Here is a 21,300-nt window from a genome sequence, read left to right on the forward strand (position 1 = left end):
AACTCAAAGTGATAAATTGATAAACAATCAATAATTCATAAATAGGCCCGTTAGTTGCAAGACCTATAATATTATTAGCGTTGACTTGTACACTGGATCAGTTGGCACTTAGCAGCAGCAGCAGCAATGTTCGATTGTCAGTTTAAGAGCCACGCTAGCAGCACACCACTCACCTCCACTAACTGCTGGCTAATTTCAATTTGACTATATGATGATGCATAATCTGTCAACGTGAGTTATTAATAAATATCTTAGTGTAGCGAGAACTCTCAAAAGAAATTTGACCCCCATTTTGGCCTCCACTTTCATGTAAATCAGGCCACTTCAGTTAAGCATATTACTTATTGTCAGAGCCAAACTGAAGACACACATTAAGGTAATTGTGGCTACTCACTTGGATCTCAATATGCTAAGAAACCACAGAGGAAAGGTATCTTCAGTTTGACCTAGTAAGACCAAAGGATGTCATTGCTGTCTTACCACCCATGAGAACCTACAGAGCCAGTCCACACACAAAGTATGATGAGGTTATGGTAATTCCAAGTTTTGAGGTAAATACTTTTATTCGGGATTGGTATCATGATGATAGAGTCTGGTAAGGGAAAAGCCAGTGATGACTAATGACATATATATTGTTAAGTTTAGGCCTGATAGCCAACAGGACAAGACAACACAGAATACAGAGCCGGAGAGCTGTGGGAATGTCTAGGATGCACCAGCCATATGCCTGCTCAAGATACTGCTGCCTTCACTCCTACTAAATGGCCCTTGGAGGAAAACAAAGGCATTCTTGCAGATGTAATAATCCTTTAGAAGTTCAGTGTCTCTCAAGCACTTAGCTTACTTAAATATTATGACTCACACAACCAGGTTCATGGTCAACCCTTGCTTTCACTTGCCAGGCATATAGCTCAGTCAAACAAACTCATTGTAAATCACACAAGAAATGCAGGAAATAAGAGCTTGGTAAACCTACTAAATCAAAACTTTTTTTTTATTCTAAATCATCCTTAGCTTACATATTTACAACCAATCATCTCAACCAACACAAAAATAAACAACCCTATAAACAAGTATATACAGCTAAGAATTAAAAATCAAACAATACAGGGTCCTTTTCTTGCAAGATCCTACCTTGAAGAGTCAATTCGTTGAACAAGATATAATATATAATATTATGCCTCTGTCACAGGCCCCTCCCCTTAGTCTGGTGGCTAGGATCCACAGTTCAGGTATATTACAAAGAGTGACTTTCTGTTTCCTCTGATATCTGGTATAACAATCCCCAGTGCAATTTGCAAAAGTAACATAAAAACAGAAGTATGGAGAAATGCAGTGTACGTGAAATGTGACGCAATAGAGCAGCTTCTCCACGATGGGGACTGTGTGCCAGACATGTGGCCACAAACATGTGAAAAGACCCAAGGTTGATGTAAACATTAAACTGTTATTACATCACATTATATGTAATGAGTTAAGTACATTCAATGTTAACTTTAAAGACATATATATACCAGTTTCAGAATTAAATCTTGCTATCAGTGAATATCAACCAATCAATGTATGTTAAAATGTTAACTTGTGCTCCTGGCATAAAACCAGTCCAACAATAAGGCAGAGGCTATGTAAAGCCACAAAGTTTGTATTACAGCCCTAGTTTGTTTTCAGTTATTGAATAAAGGCTGCAGTAAATCTTTACTGCTTATTACTTGCATTCACCTCAAGTCAGCAAACTTTCTTTTAATGACTTCATAGAATTTAAACTGGATGATGGTGTCCACAAACATGATCAGTATTGTGATTGAGCATGTTCATGTGAATCACTCCCCACTAAGAATGTCATGCCTCTACAGACTGAATGTGACTAGAAAAAAACATGGACACAACCATACCTGTCAACAATGATAGGCCTGACTTGGTTTGAGATCATGAATCAAGTCCAGTAAAACAAGTGAATGTGTCTCTCAAACACAGCCCTAAAGAACTACCAACAAGGCAAGAAATGCAAGCATTTCTTATGCTCTGCTCTTCAGCTTTGATTCAAAGATCATTTCAAACAGCAGAAATTTCTGCTTCAGATTACTAAAATTAACTCCAAACTTCAATTTTGAGCAGCACATTGTTTTAATAATAAATAACAGTCTTTTAAAAATTCTCTTATTTTAAATTTGTAGTGTTTACTTATATCATCTGCTACACCACAGCTCAGGTGGATGTAACAGACAACAGAAGCAGACCCAATCTTCTTAAGTGGGTGTCCTGCCAAAATATGTATTGTTCTCTTTCCTTGCTCATCAATTAATTGAGCAGAACAACAATTCCATTTTAGTCTTACTGTCATGTCAGTTACATCTGATATTTATCCTCTCTACCCAGGTTTTATTTACACTGACAAACAGCAATATAGTTGTGTTTTCTAAACTTGTGTCACTTCCAGAGCTCAGAACTGCTACTTGCCATAAAAGCAGCAAAACTACCGAGGTTATTGCTTCTAGCATTAACACTACATAACTGATAAAATATAATTTAAATCATGTTAAATATTCATTGCATAATACGAGTGTTATGCCAGCAAGGTGCCACTATTGCCAAACCTAACCAAGGCCTAACTTCACAAACCTACAATGTAATTAAGTACAATATAGTAACTCAAAGATAAACAATAGGTTGACACTGCTGGCCGCCACTCTTGCTTGGGTGCATCATCTTAAAACTACATTAATCAATGATATATTTCAATATACATAAACTAGATCAATGAATTATCTTTTTCTACTGATTAGATTCTCCTGAGGTGCCAGAGCATGATCAGGAGAATCTTTGTAACAACTGGAATGTCATGATATAGTATGTCTTTAGTACCAAAGACCACAATTTCTTCATGATGCTGGATTTAGTTTCTCCACAACTGACAGTGTACTGATGTATTGAAATGGATCATATACGTCCCATTCACTACACACTTGTTTTCTTACATATGAAACTCCAGTGCTTATGTATTTTGCTTTCTCATCTGAGGAAATAGTGATGTCTCATGTAACAATAACCTGTTGAAATGTGAAGAAAATGCACACAATACTTGAGTAGTTACTATGGTATACTAACTACTTTAGTCCTCCATTACTTCTAACTTTAAGTCTTAATTTGACATGCAGAAACAATGGATGTTCAATTTAACAAATGCTTCCTGCAAAAACCCTCATATAAAATTAAAATTAACCAGCATATCCTATATAATTGCTGATTAACCCACTTCTGCCTAAAAAATACTTATCATACTCCCTACCTACTGTATAAGTAATGCTGCTAATATAATCATAAGCTTGGTCTTCAAAGTCAACAAACTACCCTACTTGACTACACCAACGATATGAAGGTCAACGACTAAAAACATGCCAACCGCCACGGGCACATAATGGATTTAATGAAGACAAAGTGAAGAAACTAGAAGGTCAGTTGAAAGAGATATGTTGCTAGAATGATGATGCTAGTAGTATGACACAGACAGTCAGCCATGTTTGGTCAGATCAATGCAAAACATGTTTTACTTCAGCATTGTCATAATAAATTTGTATATCTGTTTAATTCAAATATATGCATGCAAAGGTATGCAGAACTGTATGTGCATACACAATATGCATAAACAGTACATTTACACAAGACTTTAGTATTTGTTACATCACATAAGACTACAATAATTCACTTTGCTGATTTATGACTCATCTCATCCACTTCTGAAGGAGCACGTTACGTAAGTTGCACATTCTCATGCACACATCCAAACTAAGAACAAAAATTTTCATGAGACTAAATACCCTCAGGTCTCAATGGAGAGCTGTGACAATATCTGATGGAAGAATTACACTCCTTCACAACTATTTAGGAGCATGCATGACTTTTATGACAGAGAGGGAGTAAAGCCCAGGCAAATACGGTTGGCTAGAAAGTTTTAAAGATTGCATATGGAGAGCCCAACTTTGGAGTTAGGCAATTAACCATGACCCAGCACACACCGAGATAAACCAGGTCACAGACTTAATATTCTGTGATGCAATGAGCAATTTTGAGTTATGTCTACTTCTGATTTGTGTCAGGTATTGGGTTAAGTCATTTGAACCCTTTGAAAAATCACAAAGTGTCAAAATGGCTCTCCGCACCACAACTGTTTTCGCAGCTCCAACCTGCCACCACACAATGAATGATGCATACTGTTGGTGCATCACTAAAAAGGCTAGATTTTGGACAACATCAATTTTTTTGTTGAATTTCACTTATGAATTTAGACTATGAAAAGTTTCCCATTTTTTTAATCACAAAATTTTGAGTTTTCTCTTTTAGTGTGTGAGATTTTAGTTAGTACCGACAGGCCTCATAAGATGTCCACTTAGCGATACGCCACAGCCTGGGTGTGTTTCAGAGGCAGATTAACTTTAAAACACCACATCATCACAGCTCATGTCAGGGCTGTGAGAGGTGGTGCCCTGAAGTCAATCCTGCAGTCTGTGACACACATGATGGTTGCATGAAGAAGAGGGATGCAACTAGCACTATACTGTAGCATATGAAATATCTAAACGTTTAAAATACAGAAAATTGAATATTAATGTGCAAAGAATCTGGAGCACGATATTTTGTTATTAATCTGATATATGGTGTTGAAAAATACTAATGGATAATCATATACTAAGAACCAGACATAATTACTGCCTATAATAACTTGCTAAAAACACATCTATAAGGTAGGTGATCCAAACCAAGCAGCAGGCTAACCTATCAGTAGTAAAACTATCAGGTAAACAAGAATAAAACCTTATACTTATGGAACTCAAAATCTGAATCAACACAGATAGGTGAAACGAAGCCCGCAAGGATTCCTGATGTGCGAGCAAAATAGCTTTGGTGTCTGCCACTAGAAGCAACCTCAAACAAACCAAATCATCTGGCGCCTACCTGCAATGAGGACGAACGAGGTGACAACAAATCAACCAAACAAAGTCTGGCAACATAAGTCTTTGCTAGGAAATATATCATGTATATTTTTTTTCGTGCCACAAAAGCTTTGCGTTAGACAGGAAGGAGAGCAAGCATTAGGTCAATGATAGGGATTGATGGAGAGAGAGGAGAAGGGTCAGGGGTGGGGGTGGCGGTGGAGGAAGAGGAGGAGCGCAGGGAACAAGGGGAAGGGGGAGGAGGTGGAGGAGGAGAGTTCCTGGAGGAAAAGGAAGAGGAGGGGGAGGTGGACTTTGAGGAGGATTTTGAGGATGAGGAAGGAGAGGCCGGGTCATGGGGAGGTCACTTGCTTCAGCTGAGATCACGAAGGTCGCTTAAGAAATCCTTTGGCGTCAGGATGTGAGTTGACCCTGCAAGACAAAGGTGAAGATTTAGACAAGAACAAATTACTTATTGAAATCTCAAACCTGAGATACAGAAGACAGAGACATACAGTTGAATAAATGCAATGATTAAAGGCAAATTTGGGGAGCAGAATGATTTACCAAAGAATGGAGAGGCAGATTGTACATTTTTCAGTCTTTGTTCATTGCAGAAGTAAGAAACACTCTTTGAATCTATCATTGGTTAGTTTAAATTTCAAAAATATAAATAAAACAAAGAAAGTACAACAATCAGAACACTCAGCAACTCCAAAGGACTGCATAACAAGTTGATCATAATTAAATTTCCATAGCTTCCCATTAAGTTTCAGTGACAAGCAAACCACAGCATATATTTCTCAGTTGATGAAACACTACTTCTCAGGTAGGAAATATTTTGTTTCTTACTTTGCTTTAATGGCTGAAATGTTAAACTAGTCTGAATGTATCAATCAGAAGAACAAACACTACAGGCAACTCACCAAGGACGACCTCCCAGTTCTTTACAGCCTTAGTGACTTCATATGCAGAGCGCATTTCAGAGTAGGTGATGCCACCCACCACAAACACTAGCAGCCGGGGCATGTTCTTTACTTTATCCTTGTGCCAGTTGCCAGTATACCGTACACTGTTGACATAGTGTTTGTGAAATTCATGCATTTATGAGCAAAAAGATAAAATGAAAGAACAACAAATGCCACTCACATAGCCTGCAATCAATCTGTGAGGGCTGTGAACTAATGCGCCTCTTACAGTACTAAGGAGCTCTTCACTTGATCTGACATTTATATTTCACGTGTGTACTTTTAAAATGCAAGTACCAAAGCCTAAGAAGATAGTAAGTAAGAGAGACCATATCAATTTTCTATTGGTACCTCATCATTCATTCAGCATGATACATTTTTCTTATGTGCAATTAAAATACACACTAATGTGGAATACATTAAAACTTAGGAAGTTGTGCATGCTCACCTTGTAGGCGCTGTCTTGGGCATGGCAGCAGAGCGTCCGGCAAGGAAGGGGAAGTGCTTCTCCTCTAGCTTGTTGTCAATGATGTCCTCCATGACGTCCTTGATAACTGGGGTCCATCGGGACATCTGGTATGTCTGTTCTGTGATGCGCTCCTTCCGCTGCACTTGATAGGGCTTGCGGCTGCGGTTACCTCCCTGTGGTGTTAAACATTATGTCTTTACTGGACCTTTTTACATGAAGATACATGCAATAAAGGATGTCAATATTCATTAACACTGAGTCACAGATCATATGAGACTTTTAGACTGCCACAGCACCATCCTGCAAATCTATTCATGAAAGAACCATGGAATTAAATGGAAGAACAGCTGTACAATGAGTTACCAAAGTACATAACATATATGGGAGGAAATTAAGAAAGGTACAGCTGAGGAACACTTGAGAGGAAGAAATCAAACAACAATGCACAATGAGCATATCATGAAACATAACTGCATATTTTTCAGTGATACATAAATTCATGAAACACAGCATCAGATAAATACAACACTAAGCAATACAAAGCACTATAAGCACACAAATGGGATCAAGAGAAAAGGGGAAACTCACTTCAACAATAACATTGATGCCAAGGTGAGCCATGTTGTTGATGGTGTCCTTCTCAGTGGCAGGGATCTGGGCGTGCTGCAGGAGCTTCTCCAGGTTCTCATTGGAAACACCATTCTTGGCCAAGATGTACAGCAGAATGACTCGCAGCTTGTCCTGGTTCTCCACATTGGCGTCCAGCAGGATAGGAACAATATTCTTCATGGGATCCTTGATCTTTTCACCTGGAATTTAAAAGAAAGGTTAAAATTGGCACTACAGTGGTCATTACCATACCTATACTTGCTTCTGACAGTGTGTGTAGTGAAATAAAAAGTGGGATCTGGTTCAAGACATTTTTACAGATGGGTTTATGTTAGTTTGTAGCTATTTGTGTTATTAAACCCAATGAGTGTTATAACATTAGCTTCTACCAAGACAAATAAATATAAATTTCTATTCATAAAATCTGAAAAGTGATGGTTGGTTTCAAGTTTCAACAAACACAACTGAACCTCATAATTGAAGATAAAAAAAAGTTAGATATCATAAAAGACAGAGTAAGATAGTATGGAATAGATCATGTAATGACAGACTAAAAATTGATGGTTCCTTAAACAAAAATATATTAACCTTCACTATGATCAGACAGCAACCACAAGTCAGGAAACACATATGGTAGTGATGATAATAATGACAATAATGATGGTAAGCCAGACACTGCAGTCCACCAACAAGCAACCACTCCGATAACTCAACATACCCTCAGCATCAACACCCATGGCCAAGTCTTGCTCCACCTTGCACAGCTTGTCCACATAGCCCTGGTACTTCTTCATGCAGCTCTCTGCCAAGTGGACGTGAGTGGCATACTTGGAGAGCTCCTTCTGATGCTGTGGCATCTTCTTGATCATCTGCGAAAGGTCCTTCATCGATGTCTTGTCCCCCATGTTGCGTTTGGTGGCCATGAATTCTGTAGTAAGCATTTAATGAATTAAGGTAGTTATTGTCTATACAGCCAAATCTCACAGAGCAGATTTTTACACACACACACACACTTCTCACCTTTTGTTTTCTTGGTAATATTCTGCGAAACGACAGCAATGTGGTTATGACGGAGTTCCAACCAGAGGTCATCATTCTCATCCAGCAGCACCTCCTTCTCATTCTCTCCTTGAGTGGCCTGGTATTTGTACACATCATTCTCGATGTCCAGGAGATCATATGCCATGGCCTGTGAGAACAATAGTAACAATAGTAATGGATCCACACTTTAGTGAATGGTATCAAGCTATGAATATCTCACATGATTAATCCCCATATTCTTTATTTGTTTTCCTTCTCATAAATATTTGTATAATATTTACAAAGTAGGATGTCATCCTGCTTGCATTCTGATTGTTTACTGTGTTCATGATGATTTTCAAACAGATAGTGCAAACATTCTTTACATTACACAGAAAAAAAAGTGACACTGTCCCTGAGTTAGAATTCAGATATTCTCACTCCAGTCTAGTCCTGCAACACATTCACCAAGAAATTCAGGCCACATTCTATGCAATGCTCATTAGGCAACAGGTGACTGCACCAACACTGACCTGCAAAGTAAGTTCATGTAGCAAAGGTGAGGTGCAATCAAAGCCCCTGTCAAGGATGAGGAGCTGAGAGCGAGCCTTCTCTGGCCCCTCACCCATAGACGGCTCATCAGCCTTGTAGCCATCCAGCTTCTGTTGCACCATCTGAGCCAACTCAACATTCCTCTCAAAGTCTCCACGGTACCTGTGAAAATGCAGAAAGGAATTTAGTGGAAATATAAAGGAGAAGAGATGATGATATTGAAATATCAGAGTACTACACAAGCATATAAGCAATGTAATATTAAGAACCTCAGAATTCTAAATGATGAATTCTAAGGACAGAATACTAAACCTTTAGAATTCAAGCAATGAAATTTACTTATAGATGCACAAAGCTTTCCAGCACACTTGAATAATTCTGGCAGACAATAAGTATTTCTTGGTTATATAGAGATATTAAAGTAATATATTTAGTAAACACTGTACAGTGCATGTAAACAGACATAAAAGGCCATCCACAATGTGTCACTAGTGAATAAATCAATGCATGGAAAAGTGACCACACAAAACACAATCTTTAGTCTATATGAAATCACAACTATTTCTGGAGGTGATTCAAGTCAACTCCATCTGATATGTAAGGAATGAGCACATTCACATCATGGCAAACATGACCTTGGGTTCTGCCACTAAAGATAAAGGCACTCTTACCTTACAGCTGGATACTCCCCGAGGCAGGCACACACTGTTGCTATCTGTTCAGCCATGCGCTCTAGAGTGCTCTGGCGGTTCTGGGCCTGTGATGGACTGTAGTATGAGGGGAATGCTTTGGGGAAGTCCAAGGAGAATACCTGAAAGAATGAATCATTATGTTCAGACTTACTTGAAACGCAATTCAACATTCAAAGATACATCAAGCGGCATGTACAGCCAAACTACTACTAGATAAAGCATCTTTCCTACACTTACCTTCAGCTAGAGCAAAATGTCAACTCCAGGGATTTTCATAGTAAACATCATAGACCAAATGTCATCACGTGTCAATCAAGCTATGCCTTCATTCTCAATTTTACTCTAGGTCTGCCTCCCCACCCTCACTCCCTCCTTGTTTCTATATTCCTCATACCCCTCTCCATCACCTCCATCTAAGCACCCTCTCTCTCTCTCTCTCTCTCTGGTAATAAAGGTTTTTTGGAAATAAAAACTAAAAATCATGATATTAAGGATAACTGTGTTAAAATGAACATGGAATTAACATCCTCTAAACTTTGTAGTGTAGAGACACTGCATCAATGTTTGTGCAATGAAAGACAAGACAACACAAACATATACATACACACACACACACACACACACACACACACACACACACACACACACACACACACACACACACACACTGCACCATCTATACAAAGAAAGGCATGACAACACACACACACTGCATCACCTTTTCTACAATGAAAGACAAGGCAACAAACAAACACACACACACACACACACACACACACACACACACACACACACACACACACACTTGGGGAGGGAGTACAGTCTCAGTCTGGGTCTAGCTAGTGGGCCCAGTCATACATCTACATATGTACGGTATATACATTACTGCACTATCCCTTACGTACTTGGCTTTCATATGGCAGGAAGGCGATGTTGATCTCTTTGAGAGTCTTTATATACTTGGCCACATGTTGTTTACAGAGTTCATTAAACAGCTCATTTGAACAAGCTGAAAAGAGATGTTAATTAATATTCTTCATAAAAAAAAAGTCTAATGCTCAACCCTTTAACCTTCAACAGATGACAGCCAGCAGAGAAGTGTATTAATTGGTTTCTATCCATACATTCCACTTTGGATCTCAATTTTTTCAAACTTCCAATCCCTCCACTCTCTTTCTTCCAGATATTCCAACACTGCTCTCCCATTTCACACAATTTTATGGGGATTTTCTCTTCTTTCCGTCCACAGCATTTATTCCAGCTTTGCATCTCCTTGTCTTCTTACTGTCTGTCATTCCCTCTAAATGACCAAACTATCTGAATATATTAATTCTCTTTTTACTTGTCAGTCATTAAATCTATCACTAGCTAGTCTGAATTTTCTTTTTTTACTTGTTTATAAAATAATTTAACGGATCTACATCTTCACAATGCACACAAAATCTTACTATCTGTGCATGCTAAAATAACACAGCAATACTAATTTTTTCTCCCTAACAGTAAATTAAAACCCTGTCTCATCCATACCATTAACTAAAACAATATTAACAATCCACAAACGGCAAAATAAGAAGTTTCCATGGTGTGTGGTGCATAAGGTGGCATCCTACACATACTCCTGTTATTCATGTAGACTTACTTTCTGTGAAGTAGACATGACATAGTTTGTATCTGGCTTTGTTTGTGGTAATGAAGTCTTGTTCAAGGGCGCTTATGGAGCACTTGGTGGGCTGGATGAGGTAGATGGCCTCCAGGGCTTGCAGGGGCTCCCGGCTCTTGTTGATGTCCTCCACAACTGTACACACACACATACACACACACACACACACACACACACACACAGAGACAGGTAAAACATTTCAATATTTTGGAATTTGAATAAAAAAAAGTATCCATCAAGCAGTATGTAACCTTTCATTGTTCATTAATCTTTGGAGGGTGGCCAAATTCTGTTTTGTAAGTGTATAGTGCAATATAACTAGTAATAAAAACACTGTCTGAATCTATTTTGCCATCAAAATATCATGGTGCCTTACATATAAAAATCTATTTCAGGTATCCCTTTATGAAAACATGTTAATCGCGGTACTTCCCGAATTCATGTTCTCTGTTATGTTTCTGAATTACTGCTGTAATTTTCTATTATTTGTTATTTCACACTTACAGACATTTTTAGAGAAGTCACATCTGATTGAATGTTATTTCTAAGTAAACTCTGCAACGTAAGTTAATACAAATGTTTATAATATTGGTTAGAAACTCTTAACATGATATCCTTAACCATTAACTCTTCTTTAAAACTATCAAAAGTAATACGAATAAGTAATCTCAGAAGTTCACTTCAAAACTATTAATTCAATTTTAGCAAGGGAGTAATAGTAATAATAGCCTTGGAGACATAATAGCTTCCAATCCTCTATCATCTTGAACCCGTGACGCGTATAGACCAAAGTTACCGACCAGATCAAAGAGTTCTTAAGTGCAAGTTATTTTCAGTGATCCATTCCCCTTAACCCTCGCCCTGTCTGAGTCCTCTCCCTCCCCTGCGCGGCGTCCCCTTGCAGCACGTCAGTGCAGCGCAGGACACTCACTGGTGATACCCTCCGCAGAGATGTCATGCATCTTGAGGCATGTTGACACCATCCGCATGGCCAGCTGATCCACCACCAGCACCCGCCAGTCTGTGTTCGTCGATTTCTTCTTCGATCGTATCACCTCATTCATAATCTCTGAGGAAGAAAACGGAAAGGAGAAAATTATTACGAGGAACGACTTTTCTACTTTTTATTATCCATATAATCTCTAAAGGAAAATAAAAATACAGAGAAAACCCATTATGAGCGACGGTTTTCTTCACCAAATCAATACTCCTCCTCCTCCTTCCTCTACACTAGCCAAGTTATAAGACGGTTCCTTCCCATATAATGTGTCAAGGTTTGTTTGTGGAAATGCAGCAATAAATGTTTCAGGGAAATGTTTAAAGTGTCACTCAGCCAGTGCGCAAAACATCTTGAATGAAAAAAAATGTTTGCGTCCAAAAGAAGCATCAGAATTCGTTAATAAGCGTCACTATTTCTGGAACGCTCATGTTAAAGTCACCTAAATGACCTTCCTTGGACGGCCGCCAAAACCAGGCCTCCCGCTACACATCGGTGCCCCGCCCCACTGGCCGCCGTGGAGCCTCGTCCCACTCCCACCCCCTCCACAAGATCCTCAAGCCACTCTAATAAAGAAATAAGGAAAGAAAATAAAATGCCAGCCACTTCCTTGGTAGTGACGCACGCCCTCCAGGAATAGTAATAACGTGTGTGTATGTGTACAAAGTGTGGTGGTGCTACGTGTTCCCGTGACGCACGCCGCGGTATTGGCTACATCCGCCGTGTTCAAGCTTATCTTCCCCTACAGGCCACATTGAATGTCACTGAAGGAGGCGGCGGTGCGTCACCAGCATGGCGGAAGTAGGCCAGAGTTTTGCCTCGCCAAGGTCTGTGGTGTCCGTGCATCAAGCGTGACAGCGGAAGGCGTGACAGACGGACGATCTGCTGACGACGGAACAAAGGCGCGCTGTGGAGGAGGGGCGTGGGGTGACGAGGCGGCGCTGGCCCGCTAGCGGCGTCACACCGTCTGACCCAGGGACAACTCGGGTCACGCGCCATGACGTCATCCCAAACCCACACACTTCTCGCTGCGCCCGCCCGCCTGCCCGCACACACACACACACACACACACACACACACACACACCCTCGCCTACACCGCCACCTTCATGGACCCACTCGGTGGTGAGGTGAAAGCAACACGCCTTCAGGATGTGCAAAGTTTTCACCCTTTGATTCTGCCCGCGACTAGAAATACGACGCAGGTGTTTGTTTGTTTGTTGTGTGTGTGTGTGTGTGTGTGTGTGTGTGTGTGTGTGTGTGTGTGTGTGTGTGTGTGTGTGCAAACCACAAGAGCCCTGTTGTGGTTTATCCTCTTGAGGAGATCCCTTTCTTTCAATTAAGCGGGACTCTATTGATCGGGGAGAGTGCGAATGTCGGAGTTAAATGTCAACAGCCATTGCAGTGACGGTAAGGACAGGACATGAGGAGGAGGAGGAGGAGGAGGAGGAGGAGGAGGAGGAGGAGGAGGAGGAGGAGGAGGAGGAGGAGGAGGGGGGAGGAGGAGGAGAGGGGCGGAGGCGATAGGAGGTTCGTTCAGTACGTTAGATAAGTCAATGGGTGAGGGACGGAAGAAAGGAATAAATCTCTAAGTTGTTTCTGTCTCGCCTTCTGAGGACAAGGGTTATGAAGTTCCCTCATCGACGCTGTTGTCTACACTACTCCTCATCTCCAGCCTGGCGCGCCCCTGTTTCGGTTCACTGTACAAACGCACTCACTGTATAACGTTAAGCCTTCTTTGCTGATAGATAAAAAGTACTTCACACATAGCTGAATGAGGCACTGGATTCTACGTGCTATTTCTGTGTGTGTGTGTGTGTGTGTGTGTGTGTGTGTGTGTGGGGGGTCAGAGAAAGGAGGCAAGAGGGAACCGTGCCGGCTGGGAAGGAACAAGAAGGGTGGAGTTGTGATAGAAAGGAGGAGGTGACGTAGAAAAAAGGAAGAAAACGTGACGGTGGTGGGAGTCTGATGGGATGTGGGTGGGGGTGATGGGAGGGGAGACTGGGAAAGGAACACAAGAGGGGCGGAGGCAGGAGTGGTAGGTGAAGAAAATGAGGAAACACTGAAACGGAGAACGGGAAAAAAAATATAAAAAAAAGAAACAGGGGAGGTGGAAAGGAATGAAGAGACACTGAGGAGGACGAGTAGGAGAAGGAGGAGGAGAAGGAGAAGGAAGATACAGTGTGAAGTAGAGGAGGAGGAGAAGCAGGAGGAAGATTCTTCAGTATAGGTAATCAATGACAAGTGTGCACCAGCCTATTGTGTCCACGACGTGCACATGTGAGGGCCTTCCTTCCTCACACCCGCTCCTCCTCCAGGCAGTGTCCCACCCGTATAAAAAAAAGGGGGATTGAATCAACATACCGTCAGAAGGTAAGTAGATAGGAAGGTAAGTAAGGGAGGTTTAAAAGGGCTTCACCTTCCCCCGTACCCTCCCTCCTTCCTGACCAGTGCTTCCACCTCAGATATCAACACAAAGGGAGCCACAGTCAGGCTTCATCACACACACACACACACACACACACACACACACACACACACACACACACACACACACACACACACACTCGTAGGTATCTGTAGCTGGAAACATTACAGCTGATTCTAACACACTCTATAACGAATGTTTTACTGCCTTGTTTACTTAGTCGTTTAATGTTCTTTTTTTTTCCGGTGTGTATTGGAGGGTTGGGCGTGCTAATGATATAGAGCTTCAGTGTGTGTGTGTGTGTGTGTGTGTGTGTGTGTGTGTGTGTGTGTGTGTGTGTGTGTGTGTGTGTGTGTGTGTGTACGGGTGAGTGAATGTGCATTTCAGCTTGAAGCAGACAGCGGCGCCCCCAGCTGTACCTGTGAGCCTGTAACGTCAATACTACTACAGCCACTGCAGGGGGGTTACACACACACACACACACACACACACACACACACACACACACACACACACACACACACACATAGCTTCCGGACTCACACATCTACACACCCCACGCAACCACAAACCCACCACAGCCATGCCACTAACCACAGCACTTACCCACTGGCAATCTGACACGCCCCTTGCAACTCACACCTACAGACACAACTCACAGCAAACACCCAACCCTCACCATCCCACCCACCCACAGCACCCTCACCACCATCACCTTCACCATCATCATTGTCTACATCTATCAAAGTTCACTGGGTTCTGACACGCCCTGGTCTTCATACTTGCTTACCTCCTCCTCCTCCTCTTTTGACCGCCACCACCACCACCACTGTTCCTGCTGCCCACGCCGTCCTCCAAAGCAACACCACCACCCACCCACTTCTCTCTCTCTCTTTGCACCACAGCTAACACCACGCCTTTAAACTCACATACCACTGCCGCCACACACACACACACACACACACACACACACACACACACACACACACACACACACACACACACACACACGAGACATGTTTAAGTCTTGCATTTTTGTGCCCTTTCCTGGAAACAAGTGCAAACAAAAAGGTCAGAAAAGCTCACGTAGTCTGACCTTTTCACTGACCCCACGACCTCTCTCTCTCTCTCTCTCTCTCTAAGCCCCCACCTGCTGCAAATGGTGAACACTGATGACAGTCTCACTCAGTTTATTGTGGTGTTAATTCTGTCATTTAATCTCCCCTTCTACCACCATCAACACCATCACCACCATCACTCACCACCACCACCACTACTACAAATACTACTAACACCATGAACAAAATATACCACCTCTTCCTCCTCCTCCTCCTCCCTATCACTGCGTTTATCAATGCCCATCACTGCCCATCAACGCCCATCCGGCTAAAAAGGAGGCTGCACACACACACACACACACACACACACACACACACACACAGAGAGAGAGAGAGAGAGAGAGAGAGAGAGAGAGAGAGAGAGAGAGAGAGAGAGAGAGAGAGAGAGAGAGAGAGAGAGAGAGAGAGAGAGAGAGAGAGAGAGAGAGAGAGAGAGAGAGAGAGAGAGAGAGAGAGAGAGAGAGAGAGAGAGAGAGAGAGAGAATATCCTACCCCATCAGGACTAAGCTTACATATCACCAAGAGTCCAAATAGACAGAACAGACAGACTTAGACAGCCTCTATTCTCTCTCTCTCTCTCTCTCTATAAGCCCTTGCCCTCCTCTCCTTAGCGGGTCTAATGCCTCCCAAGAATTGACTGCCCCTTCTTTCCTGTGTCGCTAATCCTTGTGACTTCTCCGTATGTATGTAGAGTACTTTGTGATCTGAGGGTCAAGAGTGCTGCTGCTGCTGCTGCTGTTGCTGTTGTGGCTGCTGGTGGGTATTACTTCGTGTGTGTGTGTGTGTGTGTGTGTGTGTGTGTGTGTGTGTGTGTGTGTGTGTGTGTGTGTGTGTGTGTGTGTGTGTGTGTGTGTTTTCAGGTATTTTATTCTTTGTGTTTCTTCTGTTTTATTTTATTTCAGTGATTTATTTTTTTATTTATTTACTTTTTGTTTTCTCGTTTTTGCTCTCTCTCTCTCTCTCTCTCTCTCTCTCTCTCTCTCTTTCCAGGGTGGCCATGTGACTATTGCACGTCAATTTCAACCCATCAATCTTAACCAGAGAAATGCAAAGGCTTAAGTATCACCACCATCATTCCCACCGCCACCACCACCACCACCACCACCACCACCAGCATCACCTCCCGGTCCATATTCTCATGCACTTCTACACCGCGCCTTCACTACAGATCAAGTCACACGGGTTTTGAAGGGTGTTTTTTTACGGTTTTGGTAACAGCTTAACAAGATTTCTACATTATGAATATGAGAAACAGTTTTGAGAATGATGTTAACCCCTTCAGTACTGGGACGCACTTTTTACCATGAGGTTTGAGTATGATTAGACGATATCATTTTCACTAGCAAGGTTCTATAGAGGTCAGAAGGTTAGTGGTCCAGAATCTTCACTATTTTTAATCCCCCTTGATATTTTTGAAGCTGTATAAAATCACGTAATAGTAACCTGAATCAATATAAAGACGGGGTATTGAAGGGGTTAATTTTCTCTTGCTTTTGAAAATAATCCAAGTGAAGTTATATGGATTTTTTAAGGGTGTTTTTAAGGTTCAGTGTCTTGCTTTTGAAAATAATCGAAGTCAAGTTACATGGATTTTTTAAGGGTGTTTTTAAGGTTCTAGTAACAGATTAACAAGATTTCTACATTAGGAATATGAGGGACGGTTGTCTCTGTAAACAGATTTTCTTAATCCTCTCTTGCTTTTTTAAAATAATCGAAGTTATGTTATATGGATTTTTTAAGGGTGTTTCTAAGGTTCTAGTAACAGATTAACCAGATTTCTACATTATGAACATGAGAAACTGTTTTGAGAATGCCGTTAATCCTCAAATAATCGAAATGAAGGAGTTAAACGGGTTTTCAAGATTCTAGTAACAGATTAACAAGATTTCAACATTATGAACAGGAGAAACAGTTTTGAGAATGCTGTGGATCCTCTCTGTGGCCTTTCAAAATAAACGAAGTGAAGTTACACGGTTTCTAAGGCTGTTTTTACGGTTCTATAGACAGTTTAACAAGATCACTAGGGCTGGAGAAACACTCTTAAAAACTCATAAATCACTCTCTGATCCTTTCTATGGCCTCTGAAACTAGTCGATGTGGTTACACAGATTTTTCTTCATGTGTTTTAGTGACACATTAACAAGATCATTAGTGACTGGAGAAACACTCTTGAAAACTCATATAACACTCTCTGATCCTCTCTGTGGCTTTTGAAAATAGTATACACGACGTTAATCGAATTTTTTAAGAGTATTTTTATGGTTCAAGTGACAGACTAACATGATTTGTACATTGTGAATAGGAGAAACAGTCTTGAGAATCTTACTACTTATTTCCTTTAGTGGTGAGGCTGCAAAGTGTCTCAGAATACGAGTCCTCTGGTGGGTCATTGCTTAATTCATTCACTAATTAATGTGTTCGTTGTTGTCTTTGCTATTACTAATCATCACTGTTTATTGCCATCATGTGACTCGTATGTGTTTTTTTCTGATTTTTTTTTTTCTATTTTTCTGTGTTGTAGTAATTCTCTCTCTCTCTCTCTCTCTCTCTCTCTCTCTCTCTCTCTCTTCTAGACAAGCAAACTATACTACTACCATACTCTTCTCACACTTCACTCAAGGTCACATACACATACACTCTCTCTCTCTCTCCACACACACACACGCACACACACACACACACACACACACACACACACACACACACACACACACAAAAGTGCATCGATTACACCTAAGAGCATTCCCCGGCCAAAACTCGAGTAACTTCCCATATTGACTCCCATTGTGCTCTGCCACCCCCATCCATCACGCCGCCCCAGCCCTGATCTCCTTAGTATCTATCACTTGTCAGATTTTAAAAGAGACAGTCTGCAGATCCAAGGACTCAGGTTGAAGGGGGAAAAAAAAAAGTGTGGTTAATATGTCACTGAGGGTGTAGCACTACACATTATGAGGTTGTTTTTATGTACTACGATCAAAATGTGCGTCTGTCAACAAATCCAAGAAAATATACTTAAACCGTCTGCAAATCCAAACAAAGACTCGAGGTTGAAGGGAAACACTAGACTTGACGGAAAAAAAAAAAAAAAAAAAAAAAAAAAAATATATATATATATATATATATATATATATATATATATATATATATATATATATATATATATATATATAAAGATGTTTTACTGATATTGTAAGGGAAACACTAAACTTGATGGAAAAAAGATAAGATGTTTCAGTGAGGTTGTATCACGGTGTATTGTGGAGTTTTAAAGGTACAGCACTAAGGCCAAAATGTATGTATCTGCCACCATATCCAAGGAAAATACACTAAACATAATAGAAAAAGAGAAATACTGAATTCTTTTTAACAAGGCCAGAATGTATGTATCTGTCACCATATCCAAGGAAAATACACTACACTTGATAGAAAAAGAGATATATTGAGGCTACAAGGACTATATCATATTAGCTGAGGTTGTATCAATATGTATTATAAAGTATGTTATGTACTAAGGCCAGAATGTATGTAGCTGTCACCTTATCTAAGGAACATACACTAAACCTGATGGAAAAGGAAATATGAGGCTTTTTCAACGAGGATTACATTATGTTAGCTCGATGTTCCCCTACGCATCATGAAATTCTGTTGTGTTCTGAAGTAAAGTCAAAATCCCGCTCATGGATTACTGGCCTGGGTTGCTCTGGATTGCCTTAACCCCTTCAGTACCATGCCGCGTTTCCATATTCATTCTGGTTACTACTTAACGATTTCATACAGCTTCGGAAACTTATATGGTGGGTTAAAATAGCAAAGCCTCTGGTCATTAATCCTTTTGACCTCCACAGACCCTTCCTAATGCAAATAAAATCGTCTAATCATACCCAAAAAATCATGGTAAAAATGCGTCTCAGTCTTGAAGGGGTTAAGCTGCCATCCATCCACGTATTTTTTCAAATCTCACCACGCCATGTAAACTGTGTGTGTGTGTGTGTGTGTGTGTGTGTGTGTGTGTGTGTGTGTGTGTGTGTGTGTGTGTGTGTGTGTGTGTGTGTGTGTGTGTGTGTGTGTGTGTGTTTGGTGTTTGTTTACTGACTGGCTGGCTTGTAAATAAGTAAGGCATGACGGTGATATGCTGGTGGCTTGTAACTCTCCTCCCTCTCTCTCTCTCTCTCTCTCTCTCTCTCGACGACCCTTCACCTTCACAAGTAAAGAAACTGCAGTCAACACGCCATGCCTTTCCGTTCCTGCTGTTTACTACATTCTCGCTCTTTCCGTTTCTGCTGTTTCTCTCCATTCCTGTTTACAATTTTTCATTCCCACCCATTCCTGTTTGTTTTATTCCCATTCCCTTCCATTCCTGTTTGCTTCGTTCTAATTCCCTTCCATATTTTTTGTTTCATTCTCATTCCCACCCATTCCTGTTTGCCTCATTCTCATTCCCTTTCATTCTTCTTTGCTATTTTCATTTCTCTTCCATTCCTTTTTGCTAATTTCATTCCCTCTCATTCCTACTTGCTTAATTCTCATTCCTGTCCATTCCTGTTTGTAAATCTGTCATTCTTGTCCATTTTTGTTTGATATTTTCATTCCCTCTCATTCCTGTTTGCTTTATTCTCATTCCCTTCCATTCCTGTTTGCTGTTTGTTTTCATTTCTCTTCCAAGTCTATTTGCTATTTTGATTTCCTCTTATTCCTGTTTCTTGTTTTCATTCCCTTCCATTCCTGTTTGTTAATGTCATTCCCTCTCATTCCTGTTTGCAATTCTCTCATCCCCTCCCATTCGTGTTTGCTTTATTCTCTCATTCCCTTCAATTCCTGTTTGCTTTATTCTCATTCTCCTTCCGAGTCTGTTTGCTATTTTCATTCCCTCTTATTCGTGATTCCTATTCTCTCATTCCCTTCCATTCCTGTTTACTATTTTCATTCCCTCTTTTCTCTGTCTCCTATTTTCATCCCATTTCATTCCTGCTTCTTGTTTTCATTCCCTTCCATCCCTGCTTCTTATTTTCATTCCCCTTTTCCATTCCTGTTTGCTATTTTCGTTCCATCTTATCCCTGTTTCCCATTCTCACATTCCTGTTCATTCTTGTCTACTCCCTCCAGCTCGTCTCCTTCCACCCGTCTCTCCACCTCTTCACCATTACAATGTGGACTTGCCTTCCCACTTATCCACTCCACTATACCCTCCACTTCCCATCCACCATACAGTAAGTACTACATGAATCTCTTCCACCTATTCACTCCACCACTGTCTACTTATCCACTTCATATTCTATTGTCATGTTTCTTTTTTTTTTCCACCTATCCACCTCACTGTCATGTCCTCCACCCATCCACCCACTCCACACCGCCTGCCTGTCTGACTTCCTATCTTTTGTTTATTGATATTTCTTACTCTCTCTCTCTCTCTCTCTCTCTCTCTCTCTCTCTACAAGACAAACTTTTACATCAACAACAATAATAATGATGATGATGATGATGATGGTAGTAGTAGTAGTAGTAGTAGTAGTAGTAGTAGTAGTAGTAGTAGTAGTAGTAGTAGTAGTAGTAATAATAATAATAATAATAATAATAATAATAATAATAATAATAATAATAATAATAATAATAATAATAATAATAATAATAATAATAATAATAATAATAATAATAAGAAGAAGAAGAAGAAGAAAAACGCCAAAAAAGGGATAATTTCTATTTTTACTTGTCTCTCTCTCTCTCTCTCTCCACACAAAAGGAGGATAAACAGAACACCGCTCAGATAATAAGGCAGGAAAATAAAACACACGAAAGATGGCGGCGGGCGAAAAGAGAAGGAAAACGAAAGGAAGACAGAGAGAAAAGAAGAAAGGAAAGA

The 21,300-nt window shown here is 40.6% G+C and overlaps 1 protein-coding gene across 2 annotated transcripts in view; it reads right to left on the bottom strand.

Moving 5' to 3' along the window:
- Positions 1-544: 544 nt before the first annotated feature.
- The window catches only part of LOC123512963 (protein ROP-like), a 35,019-nt gene continuing 14,263 nt past the window's right edge, over positions 545-21,300 (bottom strand). For both annotated transcript variants that reach the window (XM_045269705.1, XM_045269706.1), the window contains exons 3-13: positions 11,830-11,967; positions 10,878-11,033; positions 10,144-10,247; positions 9,218-9,357; positions 8,528-8,708; positions 7,995-8,163; positions 7,693-7,902; positions 6,954-7,174; positions 6,345-6,538; positions 5,855-6,000; positions 545-5,360 (exon numbers count right to left, since the gene is read on the bottom strand). In XM_045269705.1, the coding sequence (XP_045125640.1) occupies positions 5,302-5,360; positions 5,855-6,000; positions 6,345-6,538; positions 6,954-7,174; positions 7,693-7,902; positions 7,995-8,163; positions 8,528-8,708; positions 9,218-9,357; positions 10,144-10,247; positions 10,878-11,033; positions 11,830-11,967 (1,718 nt within the window). In that variant the 3' untranslated portion in view covers positions 545-5,301. The remainder of the gene's footprint in view (positions 5,361-5,854; positions 6,001-6,344; positions 6,539-6,953; positions 7,175-7,692; positions 7,903-7,994; positions 8,164-8,527; positions 8,709-9,217; positions 9,358-10,143; positions 10,248-10,877; positions 11,034-11,829; positions 11,968-21,300) is intronic.

The sequence above is a fragment of the Portunus trituberculatus genome, chromosome 35, assembly GCF_017591435.1.
Source record: "Portunus trituberculatus isolate SZX2019 chromosome 35, ASM1759143v1, whole genome shotgun sequence".
NCBI lineage: Eukaryota > Metazoa > Arthropoda > Malacostraca > Decapoda > Portunidae > Portunus > Portunus trituberculatus.